Below are 24,426 nucleotides of genomic sequence, written 5' to 3'. Positions count from 1 at the left end.
AGAGAAATCAATTTCCAACAAATTTGTTCGATTAAAAGTAATTCGAAATGTTGGATTCTTTGATGTTCGGGCTTCCCGTTTCCCGCGGGTCATCGATCGAAATTTATGCCGTTGTAAATTTACGATGGTGTCGCGTCACTCAACCGGGCCGCGGCCATATTTAAATTTTTACTGGGGTCCGTTATTCCGTCGCCCATTCGGCTAGTGTGTAAATTTTTTAATTATATGGATTATCCGGCGGGCACAAGAGTGCATTTGTTTTTCCGCGCGCGGAAGCGCCTGGAATCGACGAACAGCCGGCCCGGGCCGGGCGTTAAAACATTAATTTTGTTCACGACTCGGAACAGTGTTAACGCGTCCCGTTAATTATTAACGGGTCTGCTTTCGAACAATCTCTTTACCCGGGGAAATCCGCGGCACGGCGTGATTCAATATCCCACCTGAACGTTCCTTCTTTATTAGGCCAGTAAACAGATCGTGGACGGTTTACTTGCGAACATATCGTTAACGCGTTACGACCCACTTGTAAATATTATCAATTCTGTCGGATCAATTATAATTGCGTCCATCGGCTTGCGTGCGATTATACTCGTTGTAAACTTCTGACAGATTCTCCGATTTTATGAAGAATTTTATTCGGAATCGTGACATCAGGGAATCGGAAAATTAAACTTTATTGCAGGCTTTCGAGACATTTTTTACTTTTATTAAAAACATTTTTTTGGGAGTTTTGAAATTGGAAAATATCCCCAATTTTCAATCACCTCATTGTAGATTTTTGATAAATTTCCTGTTTGCACGGGGAATTTCATGGAGAGTTGTGAAATTTGGACCGAATCAATTTTATTTTTCGTATTGATAGGTACTTTCAGTACTTTCCAAGGGATATAAAAAGACCGAAACTTCGTGAAAGGGAATTTTTGTTTTATTGAATGTTCGGTGAATTTATCTTAATTTCCCCGGGCTGTAAATAATTTCATTTTAAAAAATCGAGATCCTCTTAATACGAAACTCGATGTTATATGTTTGGAAAGCATTTTGTGTAACGTATTTGCAGGAATTTCGTGATTCGCTTTCGATCAAAGCGATAAATGTAGCATTCAGTTGCATTAAGTGGACGTTGCCTGAAGTATAATTGAGAAATCGGATAACGGAACTGGTTTAACTACAGTTGCACAACTTTTTAACTTGGCGAGTGTTCTTAAATTCGCTTTCTGGTCCGAAGAGTTTTAATATTGTTCGGGCTATACGGCTCAGAGGCAGTTTTATCGAGCAATTTTGTAATTTATTCCGTCAATATACATGCAAATGAATAATCTGCAATAATATGTGACCCTTGCGGAACAGCAAACATGTCCTCTGTCAACCTTTAGAAATATTGGCCGACAATGTGTGTATCGGACACAATAGACCGTTTCGCATAGTTAGCCTGTATCGCTGCCTTGTGTTTGGCTTAGTTGATAGAATCAGCGATTGTCTAAAACAAATTTGTCCTTGTCCAATTTCAGCTTAACGAGATTGTAATTCCTCAGAGCTTCGAAAGTAACGATATATGTTAGAAAATTCTCGTAATTGTGCATAAAAAATATCCAACAGAGAACACTGGAGTGCCGTAAGTAGTAACGGTCTTTATATAATCAGACATCTTCACTTCCGAACAACTTACGCTGTAATTCATTCTATTACACATTCCCAAGCATAATAATTATACCTGAAGTTATATTTTATTGTTAAATAGAAAAAACAAATCATACTAATAATTATATTAATAACAATTACACTTACCAATTGAAATAACGACTTCATCAAATCCATTTTTTCCATACCCCATTACCAATAAAACCTCCAACAGCATCAAAAACGAAACACTTTCACTCTCTTAGTCTCTCAATCTTAAAATAAAACGAATTCAATTCCCCCGCTAAGTTTAACCATTTTTTATTACAACCCCAGCGCGGCGCAATCACGCTTTTCCCTGCAGATCGATTCACCGCGATAACATTCAACGTCTAACCGTTCCGCGAAAGGAAATTTCACGCCCTTTAGCCCGTAACTTCCTCCATAACGGTACCAGCACCGGTTAATGAGAGATCGAAACGTCGCGTTCCCCTCTTTTTTCGTCCATCCCTTCGCGCGCGCACGTTCGCCACGAGAGGCCGAAAATTGGTCGGCGCGTCGAAGGCGCGAATAAAGAGGTGGGCGGAGAATAAAGCACGGGGGTGGGATATCGATATGCGGGCGAGCTAAAACAGAATCGGAATGAGACAGGGGGCCGACGCTTTGAGAGGCCGCCGATCAAAGCACGGCCCGAGAGGCACGGGAAACTCTTTTTTTTTCAACCCTCCTATCGCCGGCCCGTCTCCAGCATCGTTCCCTGCCGGGTTATTGCTGGGACTTGCTAAATCGCTGCACGGAAAACTGCTCGCCCCGTAAAAGCAACCGGGGAGAAGAACCTGGATGAAAATGGTCTCTCATTGATTACATCGGTGTGTTTCGGTAGTCGTGTCTTTAAACGTGGAGACGTAGGAATGGGCTTTTAAATGGCACGAGAGACGGAGTAGTATCTTTGCGAATGTGGTTGTTATGAAATATTCGTTTTCATTGGTCTGTTTGATAGTTCTTTTAGGTGGAGTGTTTGGGATGACGGAAATAGAATTGGGGAGATTTTTATGGGAACTGGGAAGGGTAATGGAATTTCTTAAGAAAGGTGATATTAAGTTTGAAACTGTATTGTGTTTGTAGTCGAGATATTTTGCTTTGAGATATTCGATAGGGGAAAGTTATATTTAGTCTAGATTAATAGTAATTATTAGGTTATATAAGTACTGTTCTGTTTCGAAAGTTAATTTCGATATAATACAGCTCATCGTAATTATCATATGTTTATTACACCTAAGCATTAAACATTCGAGAAATTCACAAGTCTAGCAATAGCAGTATCCACCGCAAATCGCACCAATCAAATCGTTAATATTCTCCGTTTAATCGGTACATCAGAATCCTGCATTAGCGAAAATATGGGGCAAGCACACCGCAGATCGCGGTAGCGTTCCTCGGGATCCTGTTCCTGTTTCGTAAGTCGCGTCAGAATCGTCCCTTTGTCGTCAGCGTCCGTGACAGGACGCGTCGTTGATTATCGGTCGCACACTGACCCGGCTATCGGATAATTATTTACGTCTCTGGAGATAGCAGAGTTCACGGAGTGTCGCTTTGATACGGCGGAATTAATTATTAATTACATTGATCGTGTGTGACGCGGCGGCTCGTTAGTACACGGCCGGCGCGCAGCTTGTATCGCTCTCGACGCGCGAACGCGTTATAGAGATTAATTAACGATCGCGATGAGTAGCGGGTCTCGCAGACCTTTTTTTTTTCGCGGAAACCGCCGCGACTGCTTGGCCGTCGATACAGCGTCGATGGAACGTGCGTGCGTTGGCAACGCTCGACGCGCCGCGTCGCGCCGTGTTTTCGTTTCAGTTGGTAATAAAAAGGGGAAACGCCGGCGCGAGGAGCGAAATTGCGCTTTTCAATACGGCAGCGATGTTTATTGAAACGTGACTGGTAATAAGTTGAGAAAATAATTAATACTCGTGCACGCTGGGTGATAAAATGTAGCGCGAACTGTACGATCTTGTTCTGTTTACTTTACATGTACCGCTGCCACCGGTGGGAAGTTTATTTTCATTCGATCGGAAGGATCGAAGGAATTAATGAAAGCAGTTGCGATAATAAAAGGTGAAATTATTCGCGTGCAAGGCACGAGTGTAATAACGAATACTTTTTGTCTCCCCGTCTAATGAACTAGATAGATTATGCTAAGATACTTAACTAGTAGGCAAGATACTCGACTAATACTAGATAATTAAATTTACCAATTCACTGTCATCATCTTCACTTTCGCATACGAAAGTTCGCCAACGTTTCACATATTAATTCATTATACAAAGCGTCATATTGCATACAAGACTCTAACTTTACCATATCAAATCAAGCGATGGCTGAGTCAGCTCTGAAACGCAAAGGGTCAACAAGCATCAACACTAGAGCTATCAAACAGGTCCAAATAACAAACTTCCTATCACACGGTTTAAACTCCGGTTCGAACATTTCCTCCCGAAAGCAGCGAAATCGAAAAGAACCTCCTAATCAAAATCTACCCTAGCACTCAGTATGAAAAAACAATCGGCCAGCAAACGAACGCCATAAAACCCAGCCCATCGCAAGAACACCAACCGGAGTCTAGGCGCAGAAGTAGAACCGGCGTTATACTAATTTGGCGGGCGCTCGTTAACGAGCCCTTTGAGGTCATAACTTTTGCCGCAAGTCGTACCCATCGTCGACCGTGTGTGCGTGCACACGCCCGGTGGCTGCGCTTTACGCGGCCCCAGCCCTCTTTGTCTCGCGGCCGGCGTCGGAGGGTGGCCGCCTTGACCGTTGCTCAGTCAGTCCGGCCGCTCGACGTGGAAGCGTCGCGACGCTTTTCAGACCGCGCCGTAGCCCGGAGCCGAGGGAGCGCGGTTGCTGCGCATGTTCGTCGGATCAGCGCGCGGCCCCTCGTGTGGCGGTCAGCCCGGCCCCTGGTGGGGGTGAGAAACGTGCTCGTCACCCTCGAGGATCGCCTCGAGAGACTCAGTAAGCGCCGCGAGTTCGACGTGGCCGGAAGCGTCTCGTGGCTTCCTCGATCCCAGTGTCTGATCAGCTTCCCGTCGCGCGCTATCCTCCTGCATACCCTAACCCAGTGATAAATCCTCGAATTTCGGAAGATACAAACGTGCAACCGATTCTGAAGGCAGTTCGAGGTAGACGGATAGTCTGCGGGAGCTAGACGAAGCCGGAGTGAATAGATCGATCGCATTTCAAGAGGATCTGTTTCCTACGGTGACCACTGATTGGAGAATAACCGGTAATGCGTGCTGCGAGGGACAAGCCGCTGGAGCGCGTCTGCTCCCCGGGATCATCGGTCCGCTTCGATTGGCTCCTTTGATCATTAAAATCGGACGAGCTCGGGACAGTCCGACGGGAGAAGTAATTACGTTAAAAGGACTTCGGGGTTTCGCGAAGCCGCCGGTCCCCCTTTCGCTCTCTACTCCGTTGGGGGATCAACTCTCATCCCTCGGTCTTGGGGTGGACCGAGCCGGGCAGCTGCCACGCTGAAGGATCGCGGAGGTTACTGGCTAGCTGACGTCATCAGGAACAAACAAGCGGATCAAGCCGGCGGGAAGGATATTATATATCCTCGGAGAAGGACGGAAGGGCAAGGGAAAGAGGCTACAGAGAAAGTAGTAATAGTCTCGGTGGAAAGGTGAAAAGAAGACGATTCGCGGGGTCGAACGACGGCCGACAGTTTAAGGGTGAAAATCGGATTCCGATCGGCCCTCTTTGATCGCGCTCAATCAACCGAGTTCCTCCTAATTAGCTGTCGTTCGAGAGTCTACCAGCTGACGTCGATCCTCCTTCGATCCTCGATCGGTGAACCCTCGGTAAGCACGATCCCCCGGTGTACCCTCGCGGCGATGACAACTGCCGTCGAGATGAATCTTCCTGCCGGGATGGCCGACTGATATTCCCGGGGATCGTCCAGTGAATAGAACAAGAGAGAATAGAGGAGCAGTTTCAAACAGCGAGATCCGAAAAACGATGTTCGACAGGAGCAAGTGAGGATCCCCCTCTCCTTTTACGCGTGTTACCCTCTTTTTTTCTGTGCTCCATTCGACCCCACCGAAGATGGGCCTGCGACACTTGCCGCTCTGCCTGATAGGCGTCATCATCGTCATCAACGGTGAGTTCTTGCGTCGGTCTCTTTTTCTAACCGCCTAGCCTGACAGCATATCGGCTCCTCGACCCGCGCGCCGAGTCAATGGGACGGATCGGTTTTACCTTCAACCCCCGGGTGACTGATGGTCGCTTTGACCCGCGACGGAATTCTTTCGTTGCGCCCCAGGCTTTCGGGAGTTTCACGTGAAATTTTATTTTGCATATTTTCGAGATTCGCGGCCGGTTGGGGGCTGGACATTGCTTTTTCAGTGTTCTACGAATATTTGAATTTCTTGAGATAGAATTGCTATGTTATTGCTGTTTGCTTTGAGAATTTCAAAAGAATTGAGTATCAAAAGCAGACAGATCTATCCTCGCTATCCAAAATAAAAAGTTGTAACAATTTTGAAAATATTTATCTCTACGTTTATTAACGCATTTTTTTATTATCAAGTACCAACTAACGTCTAAATTTTCAACATTTTTCTACCATTTTGCATACCACAGTTAATCACGAGTAACTTACTGTCGTGTCAAAATGATCTCGTACAGAGGCGAGAAGAATTTATTCGAAATTCACTTATTACCCGGCAAAGTGTGTCGTCGGTTTTTGGTCGGGCTAGGTGTCTTGTTGCCACCTGGTCTTGTACCAGCAGTACGGGCGGTTTTGTTCGGTGTGATTTACTGGGCAACTTTCGTGGATATTTCGCGAGCACCGCGATAATTCAGGAAAGCTGCGCGCGGCCGAATTGTTTGAACGTTGTGGTACTTGGACCGGTTCGTTCCTCCGTTTGCGGAAAGTGGTTCTGTACGATTGTAGTGCATGTACACCGCTTTTAATACTCTTTGTCTCCTGAACTCGCTAATTCCATTTTTCCTCATTATCTTCTTAATACTTTGATTCTTCAGAGAACTCTTAATTTACCACTGACACGATTGAATCTAAATATTTGCATAAACACTCGTGAAATTAAATGAATCTTTCAGGAACCCGATACGTATTTAATTTATAGCAGCGTTTTAATGAAAAGCAACGCCCAAGTATTTCCAGGATACGAACGGTGAAAGGAGCGTAGAATATTGGATAATATAAGTGCATTTCAGGAAATATTATAGACGTAAAATCATGTTGCAAAATTGCTGGTTTAAAAATATACAGAGCAAAAGGTATTGGAATATGTTTAAAAATACGAGTGCCACTTCAAGTCCTTTCTTCCATGTTAATAACTTTCTTTGAAATGCTAAACAGAAAGAAATTTTCTTTCTTCGCTCACTAAAGCTCGGAAAATCGTGAACCATAGAACAAATTTTCTCGTTACAGATTAGTCGTTATCGAATTCTAGCTGGGCCACGAAGTGGTTAATTATCGCACTCGCGCGAGATCGAAATTGCGAAGTGGCGTGACGTTTTGTTCACGCAGAAAGGATACCCTGAGCTGAAACGATAGAATTTAAACCGCGGGTGTTTATTATGTCGCGTTCGCACGGTGATGTCTGCGCGCACGCGAAAATTGTTGTTCGGCCACTGTGCCTTTTTGTTTTCGCAAATTGCTTTTCGCATTTTCAGCCGAACTTTCGGTGCGGAATCGCGCGCCATTCTTCGCGACTATTTTTGCGACTGCAATTGAATGTTCCAATTACCGAATGAATTTCCCCTTTTTTCCCTCCCTTGAACGGAGTAATTAAAGGGCCTCGTTTTCAGCGGCGGGAATAATGAACACGCGTGTTTTCTCGCCCGTTCGGATCCTGTGGTATGTCCGGTGAATCGGACTTTTTGGGAAGAGAACCGGGCCGAACGAGGAGGGGAAATATTTATTTCACGCGGCGGAGAGGAAACTCGGAACTGCCGTAAAGTGCCAGAAAAGTTTGAGCTTAACTAGCTTTCGAATGAAACTTTCCCCCGCGGACTACTTTTTTCGTGCTTAAGGAACTAAAAGGTTTCACGATCATTCCTTTCTTTCCGAACGCCGCGGAGGGATCGTTCGTTTGTGGGGCATCGATGGACGAGCGCTGATCGAGAGCTGAAGATGTCGACTGACACGAAGTGCGCGATAATTGATTTTAATAAGAAATATTTGTAATTGCTCGAACTTTGGAACCAGAGTTTTAACTGTAACGTTTATTCTGGAGAAATGAAACTGTACAACTAGAATAGTTTCAAGTTTAAAAAGATTAGAAGCTTGATTCTTTTACGGTGATTGAATTCAAAAAAATTGAAAGTTCGATTTCCTTAAAATTCGAAGCTAATATATTGGTAAAGTTGCCAATTATCAAATTTAAACGTTCAATTCTTCTGAAATTCAATGTTAATTCATCGACAAACTTAATTACAAAACCTGGGCTCTGAATTATCGACCTGAACCACTAGAAATACACTCAAAATCACGCGAAATACTCCTAAATATCGAGTTCACAATATTTTCAGAAACAACATCTCTAACTCAATCCTTTCCTTCCCCAAAGTTAACGCGATACCATCTTCCATTAAAAATCTCCCATTAAAACAACTAGCATTTTATTCTTCTCATCTCCGCAAAACTGAAGCTCTTCCCGTTCCAAAGCTGCAAACGCCAAAAAACAGTTGCCCGGGTCCGCGCGTAATCGCGCGAGAAATCATAAGGCGGCCGCGGTTAATCGCGGTTTTTCATCGGCGGTTAGAATAACTCGCGAGAAATTACCCCCGGCCGAGCTCGGACCGTAACAGCTGTTCTCGATGCGTGCTCTCGCGTGGAAACGCGGCATAATGGCCGTCAAGTCTCGGTGGACGTCGAAGCGTTTATGCCCCGAGATTTTTCGGTGCGCGCGGAGCGGCGCAGCGGTCGGCCGGCCGGCCGGTCGGTTTACAGCAAATAGTAACAAGGAAAATAAAACAAGAATGGCCGCGGGCTAACGCGAGTCGTTTTTACACGCGTCGGCAGATTTTACGGCGTGCCGACCCTCTCGTAATCTACGCGCCCGCTAGAAGAGACACGGCCGAGAAGCGAGAAACTGCCGGGAAAAAGAGAGCGAACCGGTAGGACTCGCAATGTACGAAGAAAAGGGGGATTGTAAAAAAAGAGAGAAAGAGAGAGAGAGAGAGAGAGTGTGGCGTTGCGCATTGTGGGGTGTTAACGCTCGCATTAACGGAGCTTTCGTCGGGGGAAATAAAAAACGATATGCATGGATGGACGCCGGTGAATTTCGACCCTAAAAAATGTGCAAGGTGAAAAGGTACGGGAGCCCGTGAGAGTGAATCAAAACGCGTCGTTTCTCTTCCCTCGATTTTTTCTACCCCTTTCTTCCTTTTCTGGCCTCTTTTTTCCCTACTCGCTCTTTCCCTGCTCTTTTTTCCGTTTCCCACTGGCCCCCTTCTTTTTCATTAAATCGATAGAGTGGACAGGCGATGTCCATTCGGTTTCGGGAACGAGAAAGTTTATCGCGTTTGACGAGTGAATATTCATTTCTTTGGTTGAGTGTCTCTTTCTTATTGATTCTAGGGCAGTAGGGGATGTCGGGTGATCGTGGGTTTGTGTGATTTTTGAGGGGAGGGATACTTTATTCGAATGGTTTGTGCACTTATTCAGTGCACTGTGGGAAACTTTAAGTTTGAGTTTAGCGGATTTTGGATTTCTTAAGTGTTACATGCTGGTGAGATATTCTTAGTTCCGTTGGAAGTTAGAATTGTGTAATAATTAACTTTCTGAAAGCAGTTCCTTTGAAAGTTTTGTACTTTGCAGTTTTCAAACTTTTGAGTGACGAACTTTGTACTAAAAATTCATTCTTTTGTCATAGAATTTATGATTTGACGAAATAACAGATTAATATCTTAATATAATATTTATCACAAATCTCGATATCGACGTTGTTTTTTCTCTTTTTGTATCCCTTTTTCCCCTAAAGGACGTTTCTGCCTAGAACATTTTGCATGGAATCGATCAGATTCTAAAGAAATATGAGTACAAGAACGGACACCCGGGAAATTGCTCTGTTTACATTCAATTACTTACGAGCGCACCTTGAAATAAACAAGATTATACATCTAATGAAATATGCGCTCGCGCTTCGTGTCTCGATTTCATTTGGCCGCGTCTTCATGCCGGCTCGTTTTCCGCCGAGGTCGTAATCGCCGTAATTTTAGTGCTACATATAAATTTTCTCCCGTTTACGTTCGGGCATCGAGCAGATTCGTATAATTCCTCCGAATGAAAATGTTATTACACCGGTTTAAACGCGCGTCACGTTTTCGCAATGAAACATTATTTTTTAATTAATTGGACGCTTCAGTTGTTTCGACCGCTCGTTTACGGTTGTCTTTCGTGTCAATGGTTTCAATGTACATATCATTTAAACGGACGTCAGTGACATAAAAAGAGTTAATATCTTAATAAATGTATTATCGCGTCAACTTTGCAATCCGTTGAACTTTACTCTCTAACTCTCTAACCTTTTGGAAATGTACTCATACGTGAACGTTATGTTATTTCTAATTATATTTGCAGCAAATAGTTCTCTGAACTCATAAAACAATATACGATTGTCTACATTTAAATAACAATATAAAATAAATAACAAGTTACAATCAGATATATTTCCTATTTCGCGAATCAAGATTTACGCCTGACCATTCATCGATCAATTCTACTCGCACTGTCATTTGAAGTTCCCTAAAATGTTGAAACGACGAAACGTAGAGCTAACAAAGGTGAATAAAACAGCAGAAAAACGAAACACGAGAACACATTGACATTTCATATCGTCATATCACTATATTAAAGTCCGTCAACTTTTAATTCTTCCAATTGAATGGTTCGATCGAAGATCATTTTGCGAAAAACAGGATTATTCCCGGGCGCGCATTCCGAACAGCACGGCGCATTTGATTTGTCGCCATGGAAACGCGTTTTTTTTATCGACCAACCTAAATCGACTCGTTCCGCGGATAGATGCGAGCGTAATCAATGGTCAACGTATCGGTTCATTTCTTGTCAGCGGAGATATATGATTAGCTGTTCCGCTCGCGGGGGAAGAACGATCGGGAAAAAAGGGTGAACGGTGAACGGCGGTTGAAATCAATCTAGATAAAACGAGGTGTTGCCAACGGTAATCTCAGATTTATTTTTATTAATCCGGCGCGATCGACCTGGTTGCTAGCCGAGCCGTGGCTACTTTTCAGTAAAATTTACGGAAATATTGCGCGCCGTTACGGTGTTTTCGAATATCTCTTGGCGTGCAAATATTTATAGTGGTTCTAAAACTGTACACCGGATCCGTTTCACACCGGGGAAGTATATTTTCACGTATTTTCCGGTATTCGATCTCCCGTACGCGTTCTCCAGCGCCGTTTTATTACTTCCTTTAATTCTCCCGGAACAACAAATTTCGGCTCTATCTTCTTTCGTTCAATTTCATCCTATGTAATTAAGCGTTGGTTTATGGCCTGAAAAATACAAACGGTTGATAGGTAAATCTAATCGGTTAGTTTATTTTAACGGAATTCCGTTTTGATAGTAAGTATTTCGATAGTATTATTTCTATAAAAATATTGATCTAATAATAAATTACTAACATTAAATTTCCATAATAGTATTATACTAATAAATATTTCAATAGTATTCAACTTCCATAAAAATAGTATTCTACTAATGAATATTTCAATAACACTAAATTTCTGCTTAATCACAATTACCCAAATGAATGGTAAACCTGGAGAAAGACAGAAGCTAACTTGAACTATTTTATTGAATATCTTGAATATCCTGTAAAACGATGTCTAACAGTCAGAAATCGACTGCAGACGGTCGATATCATTGTTCACGAAGATATATTATTATAGATGGCGACAGTAAAACGCTTTCGAATTATGTGATAACAAGGTAAGCTTTCAGCCGTCATAAACGACTCTAGGGTCATCCGAAATGTATGCATAATAGATCCGAGCAGTTTAAAAAGGAACCGCGCGTTGAAGTGCATGCAATTATCCGTGACAAACGTATCCTTCCGCCGACGAGCGTCCCGTTTAAGTACATTAATATTTAGGATGTTATATTTGCGTTTAAAAAAGCGAACTAACCGCGAGGCGGCCACTTTAAGAAGCATTATCCATAATCTCCCGTCACTTTTCATGCAACATAAACCAGGGACGCTAACCTGCCCGTTAATGCGATTGCTGCCTTACATCGTGACCCATTCGTACATGTCCATCTAATGAATCACCCGGGGATCTGATTTTAATATCAGGGTACATTAACTGTAAACGATCTCTGTAACTGCAAGCATTTTAAGCGGAATTTTATTATGGTAATCACCAGCGGAGAATGTTTTAACATTCCTTCATTTACTCGGATTCATTACCTGGAAAATTAATTTGCCCGATGCGTAGCGCTACGTAGCGCTAATCTTGCAACATCGGATGGAAGGGAAATTCGGCGATTTAATTAAGAAGTTTGATTAGTCATGAATGAAATATTAGCTTTTTAAATTTTTTATTTTCCACTGACGAATCTCCCAAATTTTCGATGAGGAAATTCCTCATTTATTAACGGTAAAACATTAAAATTTCCACTGATGACATTTCTAAATTTCCAATAACGAAGCTTTAAATATTTCCGTGGCGAAACTAAGCTTTTCAACAATGAGCTACCCAAAGTTAGAACCGAAACAAGTACTCCATTAACTTTCGCACACTAGAAATCCCTAATTCATTAATTCTCAATTCAATAATCGATCCAAACACCAGTCCAAATTTTCACGGATTAGCTTGTAATACACAATTTCGAACGCGAATTAAATACAAACCCATCTCCACGATAAAAAAGGGAACTTTACGTTGCATTTATTACATACACGATTCTCTTGTCAACGATAGAGCAACGTTGTATAATGAAAAGGGAACGTTTTTCATCCGGCGCCATCACTTTGTTCGATTCCGAAACGGTCGGGCCATAAAGGGAGACGGAATAAGTCCAAGATTTTTATTTTACTGTAACGGTGACCGTCGAAGTCGTTCCCGGGAAACTTTCCCGCTCCCCGTCAGACTCAAAGAAACGCGTCTCCCGAATTTATTAGACGGACGAATTGCACGCATTCCACGGCGTCGTGGCAACCGAGAGTCGCGGACCCGTTCCCTACGCTATGTGCGCGCTCCTCATTCAAGCGGCGTACAGATTACGCAGGCACCGTGCCGAGACAAAGCTGTTCCGCATTACGGAGGGCTGTGCAACGTTCGGTTGTTTGTTTGATTGCGTTTCAATGTATAAAACCCCGACGCGCGTTTCCTTTCGCAGACAGGCCGGCGCCGCGTCCTCGTTCCCATTCGCAGCTCGGCTCCAAAGATTCGTCGAGACGCAACTTCGACAAATGAATTGGGAAGATTGTTGTCTCATAACGTATTTTTCCGTAATATTTCAAGAATAAGACGGGGGAGTTCTGTTCGATGCGAATGAAATTGGCGCGTTAATGTCTGAGTTTAAAAAATGGGAATTTTAGTATACTGTTCTCGATGCGAATGATTTATTAATGTCTTCGAAGGCTTTCTATAAGTCGTTTCTCATCGTTATTTCAAAAATAAGAAGGGAGGTTTAGTTGCGAATGAAATGGTTAATGTTGCACATCAATAAGGAAAATTTGAGGATGTTTTTCGTATAGCCGATTCATTGTTTTCAAAGGTTTATTATGTTTTTTTCCTATCAAAAGCTCCATAAGAAGGAGCAATTTTTATAGAACTGATTAGCACAGTTTTATGTATGCCTCAATTGAAAAATGGAAATTTCATTATATTTGTTACAGGTGATTTATTAACGTTGAATGTTACTGAATAGGATTCAGAACATTTATGACTTCCTACTTTAATTTATTGTACCATAAAATATCAAAAATGTTCTGTATAATATAACAACAAAATTATTAAAAGAGATACAACGTAGATAACATCAGTCCAGTTCATTTTTGTGTAATAAAGGTACTTGAAAAATTGGTTCTTCAAAGGCTTCGTTGCTTATCATTTCGAATTATATTGAAGAAAATGAGAGTGTAGTCGAAAATATAAAATTCATTTATATCAGTTAAGGGAAACCGTCGGAGCGTACGCGTCGTCGGAGTCTCGTAATTTTCCATCTGACCCGATGGTACCTCTGGGACAGCAGCGTTCCAGCCTGCATCTAATCGCTCGCATTATCGCGTAAGCGTACTCCTTCGATCGAATCTCGTCGACTGTTATCGTCGTTATTGACGGGAACCACCTCGTAATTACGTGAGAACCTCGATAAAACGACCCGCCGGCGTCCCCAGCGCGAACTGTCTTGTCTAAATATTTCAACTACTCCCGTTCGACGAGTATCGCCATCCCATTCAATCTTATTTCTGACGTTCACGGTATTCGATATAATTATTCTCTCAACCTAAAATCGTTATGTTCAAATTATAATTCGATATTAAATCTGGCACGTTGAATATTACATCACTTTTAGACAAGAGAGTTTCTTTTAATATAATTCGACTTATTCACTCGATTAAGAACGGAAAATGGATTCCGCACTCCTTCCTGACAATTCGAATGTCGAGAATCGGAAAATGATAGACACGAAAGATATTTCGAGGAGAATCAAAATTGAATTTTACATTCATCTGATCGACTACTGCCGATAGACCCGTCAATTAATTGAACAACTAGGTCGAACTGTACTAATTTCTTTAGTCCTCCAATTGACAATTGAATACTCAAATATCTAATGATCAAACATGTATTGTTTGATTAATTACTGTTAGGCGACCCATCAGTTCACCTAATCAGAGTAAATATACTAGTATATACTAGAACATCCGACAGACAAACGTAAATCAAAACCGAGCCGTTTCTAATCCATAGTAAAGCATCTTACGAAACTTCAATAGTTAATCTATTCTTTCCGATTGTATCTCAACATAGTGAAAATAGTCGCAAATAAACAACGGTGAACCATCTTTTGTTCAAAAGAATAATATCGTTTAATCACCGGCGGTGATCTTCGTCCTCGCGAAAGTATCTCGAGGCCATTTCCTCGGGATCTTCTTCGTGGTGTCTGACCAACTCGAAACTGCCGTACGCAGGCCTGAACAGCTTCGCCAATTTGAAATGATAATGCCGCAGGAGGGTGGCCGGAGATAAATAGCGGTTGCATCAGCGTTCTTCTCCCCTTCGAGGCTCTCACGAGCCACTGGAGCCCACTCGAGGCGTAGCGTTGCCATTCTCAGGCCTCCGCGATGCGCGGCAATTGCTGCGGATTTCTGACCGGGATCGCTGATTACGCCAATAGGCGGACGACGGAGTCGTCGTTAACGACAGTTCCTTGAGACTAATGGGTAAGTTGTCCACGACACACGATGTGGTCAAATAAAAACCTTGATTGGTGTGAAGGTGACTTGTCTTCGTGAAAGGGGTGAAAGTTTAATGCGTTTAACTTAGATGTTATCGCGTCGAGTCATAGGTAGATTGTAGATTTTAATTATTTATTGAGATGATAGGAAAAAAGTTTGATTAATATTTAGTAGAGTTTTTATTTTACTTCGGTCTACTATAGTTTGAAGTTATTATATACAATTGACGATTCGATCACAATTTTGAAATGACAATCTTCAAAGGTGTTTTAAAATATTCTTTATCTAAAACTAATTAGAAGCTTGAAATTTATATAACTGTTTCATTTTATTTTACAATGTTATGATTAATAGAAAATAGAAAATAAAAGCTCAGCTACATTCTGCGGAAATTCGTACACTGCTTTATTCCTGTCGAACGTATCTGTTACGAGTGTATGGAAATTGCAGTCTTTTCGGGATTAAACGTAAGAAGTATCAGTCGGAACTCTATAATAATGGAAAACGGCGACTTGTTTCGACCGACACATAATTTTTCCGAAAAGGGGGGGAAAAAGTGTGCTCGATACCAGAGGAAGTGAAATTCCTCGCTCTCGATTCCACGTTAGCCGGCAAAGAAAGTCGGTCTCTGGTGAATGTTCGGCTACATATGCGGCATCGTATCGTTTCCGTCGTCTTCCTCCGCGTTTCTCGCAACACTCATGTGCAATACTCGTGTGCAATGCTCGCATGATTCCCGCGAATGTCTTTCGTGGAAGCGTACATTTCCGCACGGATGGGCGCGCTTATAGTCCGCCGGGTGGAAAGACGCTTTCGTCGCGTACACCGCAACCGAGAGCTGCACACGTTTCTATGACTCGCAGTCAAGTCCTTTCCGTGATTAGTGGAACCGATATATTATTTCCTGCCATTTGCTGATCTTTCCTTTTCTGCAAATCTGTCCGTACCAGAGAAACGATTATGTATGGATGCATGTAAATCAATACTGAGAATTAGATTTTTAGGTTTTAAAACTCAGGAATCACACGCACAATGTTTTAGGACTTTGGGATATTGGGACTTTAGAGCGTTGAAACTTTGGAACTTTGAGACTTAAGAACTTGGGAACTTGGGAACTTGAAAACTTGGGAACTGTGAAACTTTTGAAATTTGAAGCTTTGGACCTCTAAGACTCTAAAACTCCAAAATCTTGAAAACCTTACACTTTCACAAAGCTTTTAACGGTCGGCTAGAACACTTTATCACCCAAAATGATTACCAACACAGCAAACATCTACTTCCGCCATTCTCTCCCCTAAATAAATAACAGATAATCCCCATCCCTTCATGGAAACGTAATTTTTGGTGTTCGCACCTCTAGCTTACGGCGCGACAATCATTTCTCCTTTTCGCGGGTTCGCACGCCTTTGAATCCGCCGGTTTTGAATCGCGCCGCTATGAATTACGAATACGGGAGCCCTTCCGGCTCTATTCGGTTACCAGAGTTGCATATTGCACGGTGCATATTACATGCTGCTGCATTACACCGAAGGCATCCCTCCCTACCCGGTGTAAAGAATTCGTTCTGATCCCATTGCTTATGAAACCCTCGCCTCTCGTCGCAAATACACTTTCCCTCTCCCTTTCTCTCGTTCACTCTATCCTCGTTCCGCTTCGTAATTCAGCGCGGAATTAAAGTCTCACGGTGAATCTGTTCAGAGCCTTGTTCCCTGTGCACGTCACAGCTAAACAGTCGCGCCACTCCCGTATTCCCTGTGACGTGCCGTTTCGACCATTCCGAAATCTCTCGACGTTTTATAAACGCCAGAAAGAGCGTAACGGCGTCCCCATATCGGCGAATCTGGGCGTCGACGGTTTTAATCAAATATTTATATTCTACGAGATGTATAAACACTGAATTTTGATCAACCCCTGCTGAAATATTCATTTATTTGCAATATTTCGATGGGAACGAAGCTCCTTTTGACGAACACGTGTTTCCGAGTTAACAAAAGTGCCGTTAAATTATATGAAATATTGGATTGGCTGGAAGCCTCGCTTTTTCTCTTTGCATTGAAATATTTGTGACGAGTAACCGGCTGTCGGGCGAAACGGGCGACACGTAATTTAATGAAACTTACATTAATGAAGAGGAATTTGCTTTCGAACTTCTTCGGGAACTATGGCGAGTCTTGCCGGACAACGTAATGAAATTAATGGAAAACTCCACTTCTGGGTACATTGTTGTTGAATCTTCTTTGAAGTCGCTCGGGGAAACGATGATCAATTTCGCTGAGCAAAGGAGTTTATCAAATTTTTCAGCTCGTTTTCGAGATTGCTATTTAACCGAGCGAAATTCATCTTCGATCTTCCCTGGAAAATGTTGCGAGACCTTTCGACCAACTTAATGGAATTAATCGACATTTCTTCTAAGTTTCTTTAATCCGTTTACAACCACTACAACTATATAAATATAATTATGAAATATTTATTATATTTCACAATTAAAAAATATACCAAATGTCCAACTGTCTTTACAAAATGTTTCACAAGATTGCTTTTTCCCGACACAGCAAGAATACTCTCTCGAAACTGCAAATTCAGATCGAAATATTTCCAAACATACAAACTTCCATTCATCAGCCACACTAAAAACGTTCTCTCAATTTCCAAATCCAGTCGATTCAAATATTTCCAAACTTATTCACAAACTTCTCTTCATCAGCCACACTAAAAACTCTCTTTCAATTTCCAAATTCTGTCGATTCAGATATTTCCAAAATTACTCACCAGGTTCTATTTATGAACCGCGCCATAAATATTCTCTGTAAATTCCAAATCAAGACAATGCAAAGCTGACGCGTGTTACACGCAGTCCTGATCAATGCAATTCTATTCAGGGCATCGGTCGAGCACGTTAGGAGAATTCCTTCGTTGGAATTTTATGATAAAACCCACGGACTCTCCTTCCGCTCAGGTGAAAACGCTCAGGCGAGCATCGCGCGAATATTGGCAAGTAACGTACCGTAAAACAACGGAGGAGACGCATAAATACGGTCGCGCATTCGGATCAAGCGCCCCGGCGAATTTTTCCACGGACGTACGCGACGATCAAACGACGCGTGCGAGAACTGCGCTGGAAATTAAGAGCCCCTTTGTCAGCTTTTTCCGCAGATATTACGACCGGAACGAATGAGGATATTTACCGTTGCCTGAATTATTGGACGTTTATTTCAGAAATGTTGTTTGCGCGGCTCCATTTTTCTTTGATTTTCGAAGCTCGTTGAGTGACTAGTGACTTGTCTCGATTGAGTGCATGGAAAAGTGAATTTTTTGTAAAATTCATAATTTGGTAAAAGAAAATGTACCAGAGACGGTAATATGATTGACTAAGCTGTAATTATGACTATGAAACACGAGTTTTTAGTTACTTTATGCATTCGATTATTGCTTTAATCGCGTTTATTTACTGTGCGAAACGACGTTTTGTCTCTTTGCTTTATAATTCAGAGAAGAAGCTGGCGACAAAGATTTTAAATTTGATTTAACAAGTGTGAATATTGTTAATTTTTGTGCAGTAGAAATGCAGATATTTCCTTGTCATTATTAAATGATCAGAAGAAGTGTAGACCGAGGTGAAAGTAGAATTTCCTTTAATTCTAACAACTTTTTAACGAGAAAATAATTCCAGTGAATGCAGTTGCATCGTAAATCTTAAAGTAGGAGGTTGAAGGATGTTATGAACGAAATTTCACCTCATGAGAATTCCGTTTCTACACTTGCTCGCTGCTCAGAGAATTGTTACGCGAATATTTCGCGAATTAAATTGGACCACGCGTGATATACATTTTGCGGGAGAAAATGTAACTGCAACTTGATTGTACTATTTGTGAACTGGTGTTAATTGTATGTATTTATATGTGTATTAATGTGGAATAATATTTCGTACGATGATGTAATCATTTATTGTAGCCGCATTAAATCTAATTTATATGTTCGTCGAGGCGAAGAAGGGTCTAACGACTGGCTTGAATCGAGCCCGACCTGAATCGATATAGTGAGGTGGAAATGTAGGTATTTATGATGCGGAGGAAGTTGGAAATTCAAGCATGTCAGAATTTAGAAATTCGTGAATTCGAGGAGTCGAGAATTTCGGAAGAGGAACTTGAAAATGCCGAGTCTGCGAACTTCCGGAAGATGAGAGTTTGGGGATGTGCGAATTTGAGAAGAGGATAAGTTTCTGGTTTCGGGGAAAGAAGGTTCGATGAAGTGGCAGGATGATGGAATGAGAATCCGAGCAATGAAACTTTGACAATTTGAATGTTCGGATATTTAGAAATTTCTTATTTTAAGGGTTTCGACATTTCGATGCCTTTAACTTTAAGCTTAGGGATATTTCAACATTCTTCACTTTAAGCCTCTGAAAATTTTAAACTCTGGACCTTCAGAAATTTAAACATTAAAAATATTGAACCATTAGGAACTTAAACATTTGAAACTTCGAATCTTTGAAAATTTTAAAATCTTACGCTTTGAATCTTTGAAAATTTTTAAATTTGCTACTTTGAAAATTTGTATCTTCGAATCTTCGAACATATTCAAATTCAAAAGTATTCAGATTTAAAAATTTGAAGGTTCAAACACTCGAAACATCGAGAATCCACAGCTACCGATTCCCAAAACTCGCACCCCCAATTAGTAATCCAACATCCTCGTGTTCTCGCCTAACTTCTCATTAAACCCACCACTTATTTCTCCCTACCAACGCAAAAAGAACCTCATTTTTCCCTACAAACCGCGACCATCTCCAAATTTGTTCCCGCGTGCCGCGCGTGGCAAAAAAATTATCGACGCGCCGCAAGCAACAATGTATGTACTTCCACGGGACCGATGCACCGACGAGTTTCCATTTCGAATAAATCAAGTTCCCGGTTCGAGCGGTATATACCGGGTAGCCAACAGCTCGGTCGGCGGTTCGAGCCTCTCGAAAAAGCAGCAGAGCTCTCATCCTGGGGCCGGCTATCTCGTATTTTTCAATTTGCGACGCGTTCCCCTATTGCGGCTTAGCCACCGTTGCTTTTTCCCCTTTTACAAAATCCCTTTCATTTTCGTGCGTGTTCACACGTTAACGAGGAGGAAAGGGACAGGGGAGGCTGCGTACAGCGGCATCCATACTACACCTGTGTATCGGGTCCCGTTCAAACGGTTCTGCTCGTTTTGCCTCCTAATATGGCCGACTGCCTCTCTAAATAACGCGGCCGCGCGGACGCCAGCGGCAAAAACGCTCGCAGGACTTCGTTCCGGGCATCTAGCTTCTTTCCGATCCCTGTGGCGGTGTAACAATTCGACATCGGAGCAATTCCGCCGCGATAATTTCGCTTTTTTCGCGGGACGGCGACGGTTTTTCGCGATCCACGGACGAGATAGAGCCGGGAATTTCGCGGACGTCGCGGGCTCGAGCTCGTTAAACAGCAAACACGCGCACCAGATAAAATTAGATCGTTCTTTGCCGCGGGTACAAGCTGTGTTAATGCCTCGTAAATTCTTCTGTGCTACTGTCTGCGGAATATTTTCTGTGTGACAATGGTGTTTCCGTGTATTGCTGAGGTATTTTTGAGGATACGGAGAAAAGAAGGCTAGGGAGGTTTTAGTGGGCGATTCTGGAAGAATGTTGCAGTAATGGGGTTATAAGAGATACAGATCGGATTAATGTTTGGTCGATATGAATTGTCTGCATCGGAATTTTGTGTGTTTTTTGTCATTCGATGTGTATAGTATTCAATCTACATAGATGAATATTATAGAAGGATTGAATTATTTCATTAGCTCCGTTTTGTACTGTTAATTGAATATTTTTGATCATGTTTAGAATTGTCTAACCCCAATTAATATAATAATTCAGGAATTATAATTCGGATATTTGTATAATGATCGTTTATGCATGTTTCGCCAATCTAATTCTAATTGCTCACGATAATAGATATTTTGTGGTGGTAATGTAACGATTTAGGAATCGAAATTTCTCGGTTATTGTATTTGATGTTTACCGGCCGCGCGTAATCTATAATTCCGAATTAAATTAATATATATGCGCGACACTCGGCGTCCCTAATGATAACAATGTAACCGGCGATATTTGTTAATCGATTCTGCCGTATTTCCCGTAATTTCTCTTTCGAGATAGCCGTTGTATCGACCAGTATGCAATATTTAATTTTTAAAAGAAAAATAACTTTGAACAATTATTGTCAGAGGTACACTTTTTAATTTACATTTCAGCGACGCTAATCAAATGTTGTTAACATCGGTTCATAATTAACGAATCACCCGATAGAACGAACCATGTAGTTATTAAATTTTAATTTCAGAGATCGGCGCTAGGTACTTTAACCGGAAACACGGAGAAAATGGGGAAAGTATGTTACGGCAAATTGTAATGCGAGTGACACTGTGTCTCCTATAACATTAATTCCTTGTCACGCTGCAACGACCGCTATTACGGTCGCAATTTGCGGTTAAAATTCGCACGCAGACCCCGACGGTGTTCATCTTTGTTTTGCCATCGTCGCGGCTCAGTTTCATGTTTTGCGTGTTGTTAATAATAGCAGGGGACACGGTGTGACCACAGACCGTTCGAAACCTGTCGTTTCAGATAAACTGAAGGAACCGGGGTTTCAAACATCTGTGATTTGCAACGCAATTCTACATCTGATCCACGATTTACGCAGACCACTTTTACGGGAGTATCTCCATTACACAGCAAACTAGAACACCGTTCACGCAGCGGTTTTAATTATGCGCGATCTTAATTTACACGATCCGAATTTACTAACACCGAGTAAAATGTACTTCTGTTTTCTGAAACGTCATTATTATTATTTCTTTTCTATATTTTTGTTTCTCTTGCACCAACAGATTCTATTTACGCGATTTTCATATGCGTAACACGAATCTATGTAGAACGGATTTTCTAAATCGAGGGTCAGGTGTATCTCTGATTCCACGTGAAATCAGGCCACCGCGTTTTCAGCTGGATTTCTAGAAATCCATCGAATCGAACAGTACCGCTGCTAAAAAATAACTCTTTATTCAACTCCCACTCTTTCCGGTTACTATTTCCTTACACAGCTAATTTCAATTGCAACTTCCAGCTGTCTACGAATCGCGATTTTAACGGAAATATAATTTTCAATTGGAGCGGAATATTTAGTGTAAACAGCGGTCGTATTTACAAAATCATTGAATTTTAAGCGCGACAGAATCACGGGAGAGCTCCGACAACATTCAGTCTACATTATAAAAATATCGGTCCCCAACTCTCGCGTCCCTCTGTTATTCCCTGGTTTTTGAATTATTAACCGACCTAACTTGATTATCGCCTACCAGAAATTTGTTTTAACTCCGGCACTGTCTGACGGACGAATGTGACCCATTTCAGAACCTTCATTTTGGGAATGTTCGTGTTACGAAGACATTTCTGTAAACAATTCAATGAATGTAACAATGAAACAAGTCGCTCCGAGGTTCAAACCGGTAATATTCTAATTTTTCCAAGCAATGTTGAACGATTATAAACGAGTAATTACTTCAGTGTTAAATTCATTTTTCATAAAGAGTCGCAGTATGAAAATCACGAAAAAACCGGCGAAAGACTCGCAGATCGAACCCGGCGACTTCGTTTCAATCCCCACTCGGGAAGCCCGAAATCTACCGCGGAGAAACCGAGCGCGTCGGCGTTCCATAAAAATCTTTCAATCTAAATTCCGCGCCGTGGAAGTTGTCTAAGTCCAAAGCTTCCCGTGAAATTCATTAAATTACACGAATTCACCGCGGCGAAAGGAAACTCGCTGACTACCGCAGATTTTATATATCGTTCCCTCGTTCCGCTGGGCAAAGGGTGGGAGGGAAAGCGGGGGGGCGGTAGACTAAAAGCGGGGGTGGAGGTACATATCGTTTCTACCCGAGATTCCTCGCACTCGAAACGATTAACTGGATTCCTTGGAATCGCCGTGCACGTAGCAAGATCCCGGCCAGCCGGGGGTTTCGGGGGTGGAAAATAGCAGGAAAGAAGGAAACCTGTTTTCGCAATCTTTCTTCTTGCCCCGTCCATTGAATCCCGTTCCGTCCTGTCCTTAGCTGTGGTTTCCGGTTCAGTTTACACGACTCCCCGTCACGGCGACTAATTAATTTTCCTCGAGGAGCGTACGAGCGAAGGGGGACAGAACGATCGTTAGGCAACTGGTCGTCCCGCCATCAAAGATGATTAAAACGTGAAGGCGTTATTACGACGATTTCACGGCTCGGTCGAGGTCATTCGACGAGCGGCCGGGATTATGGTCACGGATATAGGATAATAAGGATCCAAGGAGGTAAAGACGAGAAGTTGCCTGCTACGTGACTGGAATCGACCCGGGACGCGAAGAAGACTCGAATTACTTTGACAAACTCCGCACGGCATACGTGCCTCTCTAGTTTGTCTTGCGGGGGCGTTTCGCTTGTTTCAAGGTGGCTTTTCTTTTCTGATGCGTCGGGCCTTTTAGGAATCAACGACTGCGAACGTGTCGCGGCACGGAAACAGGGTTAACGTCTGTCGTTAAGGGACTGTTCGTTGGTACACGTGGTCGCTTTATTGGCTGATGATTGTTGCCGGGTCTCTTGGGGATGATTAAGTTTGTTGTTACAGGACGCTTGCTTCTGGAACGAGACTGTTGGTTGATATTGGAGTCGTTTGAAAATTGCTTTGCGATTTATTCATAGACTCGAATTACAGCGGAGTTATTTTTGTATTTACCAAATGGAGTTTGACGGTCTGAGTATAGGGTATTTGGCTGGTCGAAATGCAATGGAGACTAGTGAATTTGATATTTGTCATTTATTCATTTGAATACTTATAATTCGTTACTCTTGTGTACAAACACGGGTTCAATAAGATCACGATAACTAAATAGCCTTGAATAAACAAATAATAATTATTCTTAGCGAAAGAACCATTGAAACAACATCCAAATCACTACCCCCGCAATCGTTACGCAGTCCCTTATGCCGGCCCATCAGAATAATCCCATATTCCATTAAAAACCTCCATCGCACGGTAGAATGGGTAGAGCCCTTAGCAGTATTCTCCAAGAAACGGTAAGTCAGTTGATTATATCGCGTTCGCGAACTTTCCTGATATCGGACCGGTCGAATTGATATCGACATCCCTGATCCGGAGGCTGCAGTGTCTCCCGGTGTCCCGGTCGAACGGTTTAAGACCGGATTTCCAGGAAAGAACAGAGAACTCAGCGGGGAAAAAGCGGAGGAAAGAGGATGGGTCTGTCGAGTAAGTCGTAAGTCGCCAGACAAAACGCGAAAAGGTTAGAAG

The 24,426-nt window shown here is 42.3% G+C and overlaps 1 protein-coding gene across 2 annotated transcripts in view; it reads left to right on the top strand.

Moving 5' to 3' along the window:
• The first annotated feature begins 4,460 nt into the window (after window positions 1-4,460).
• Window positions 4,461-24,426, top strand: part of CARPA (Carbonic anhydrase-related protein A) — a 248,319-nt gene continuing 228,353 nt past the window's right edge. For both annotated transcript variants that reach the window (XM_031994020.2, XM_031994019.2), the window contains exon 1: window positions 4,461-5,779. In XM_031994020.2, coding sequence (XP_031849880.1) covers window positions 5,725-5,779 — 55 coding nt within the window. In that variant the 5' untranslated portion in view covers window positions 4,461-5,724. The remainder of the gene's footprint in view (window positions 5,780-24,426) is intronic.

This window comes from Nomia melanderi, chromosome 4 (assembly GCF_051020985.1).
Source record: "Nomia melanderi isolate GNS246 chromosome 4, iyNomMela1, whole genome shotgun sequence".
In the NCBI taxonomy this organism is placed as follows: domain Eukaryota; kingdom Metazoa; phylum Arthropoda; class Insecta; order Hymenoptera; family Halictidae; genus Nomia; species Nomia melanderi.
This window is presented reverse-complemented; position numbering and strand designations above follow the sequence as displayed.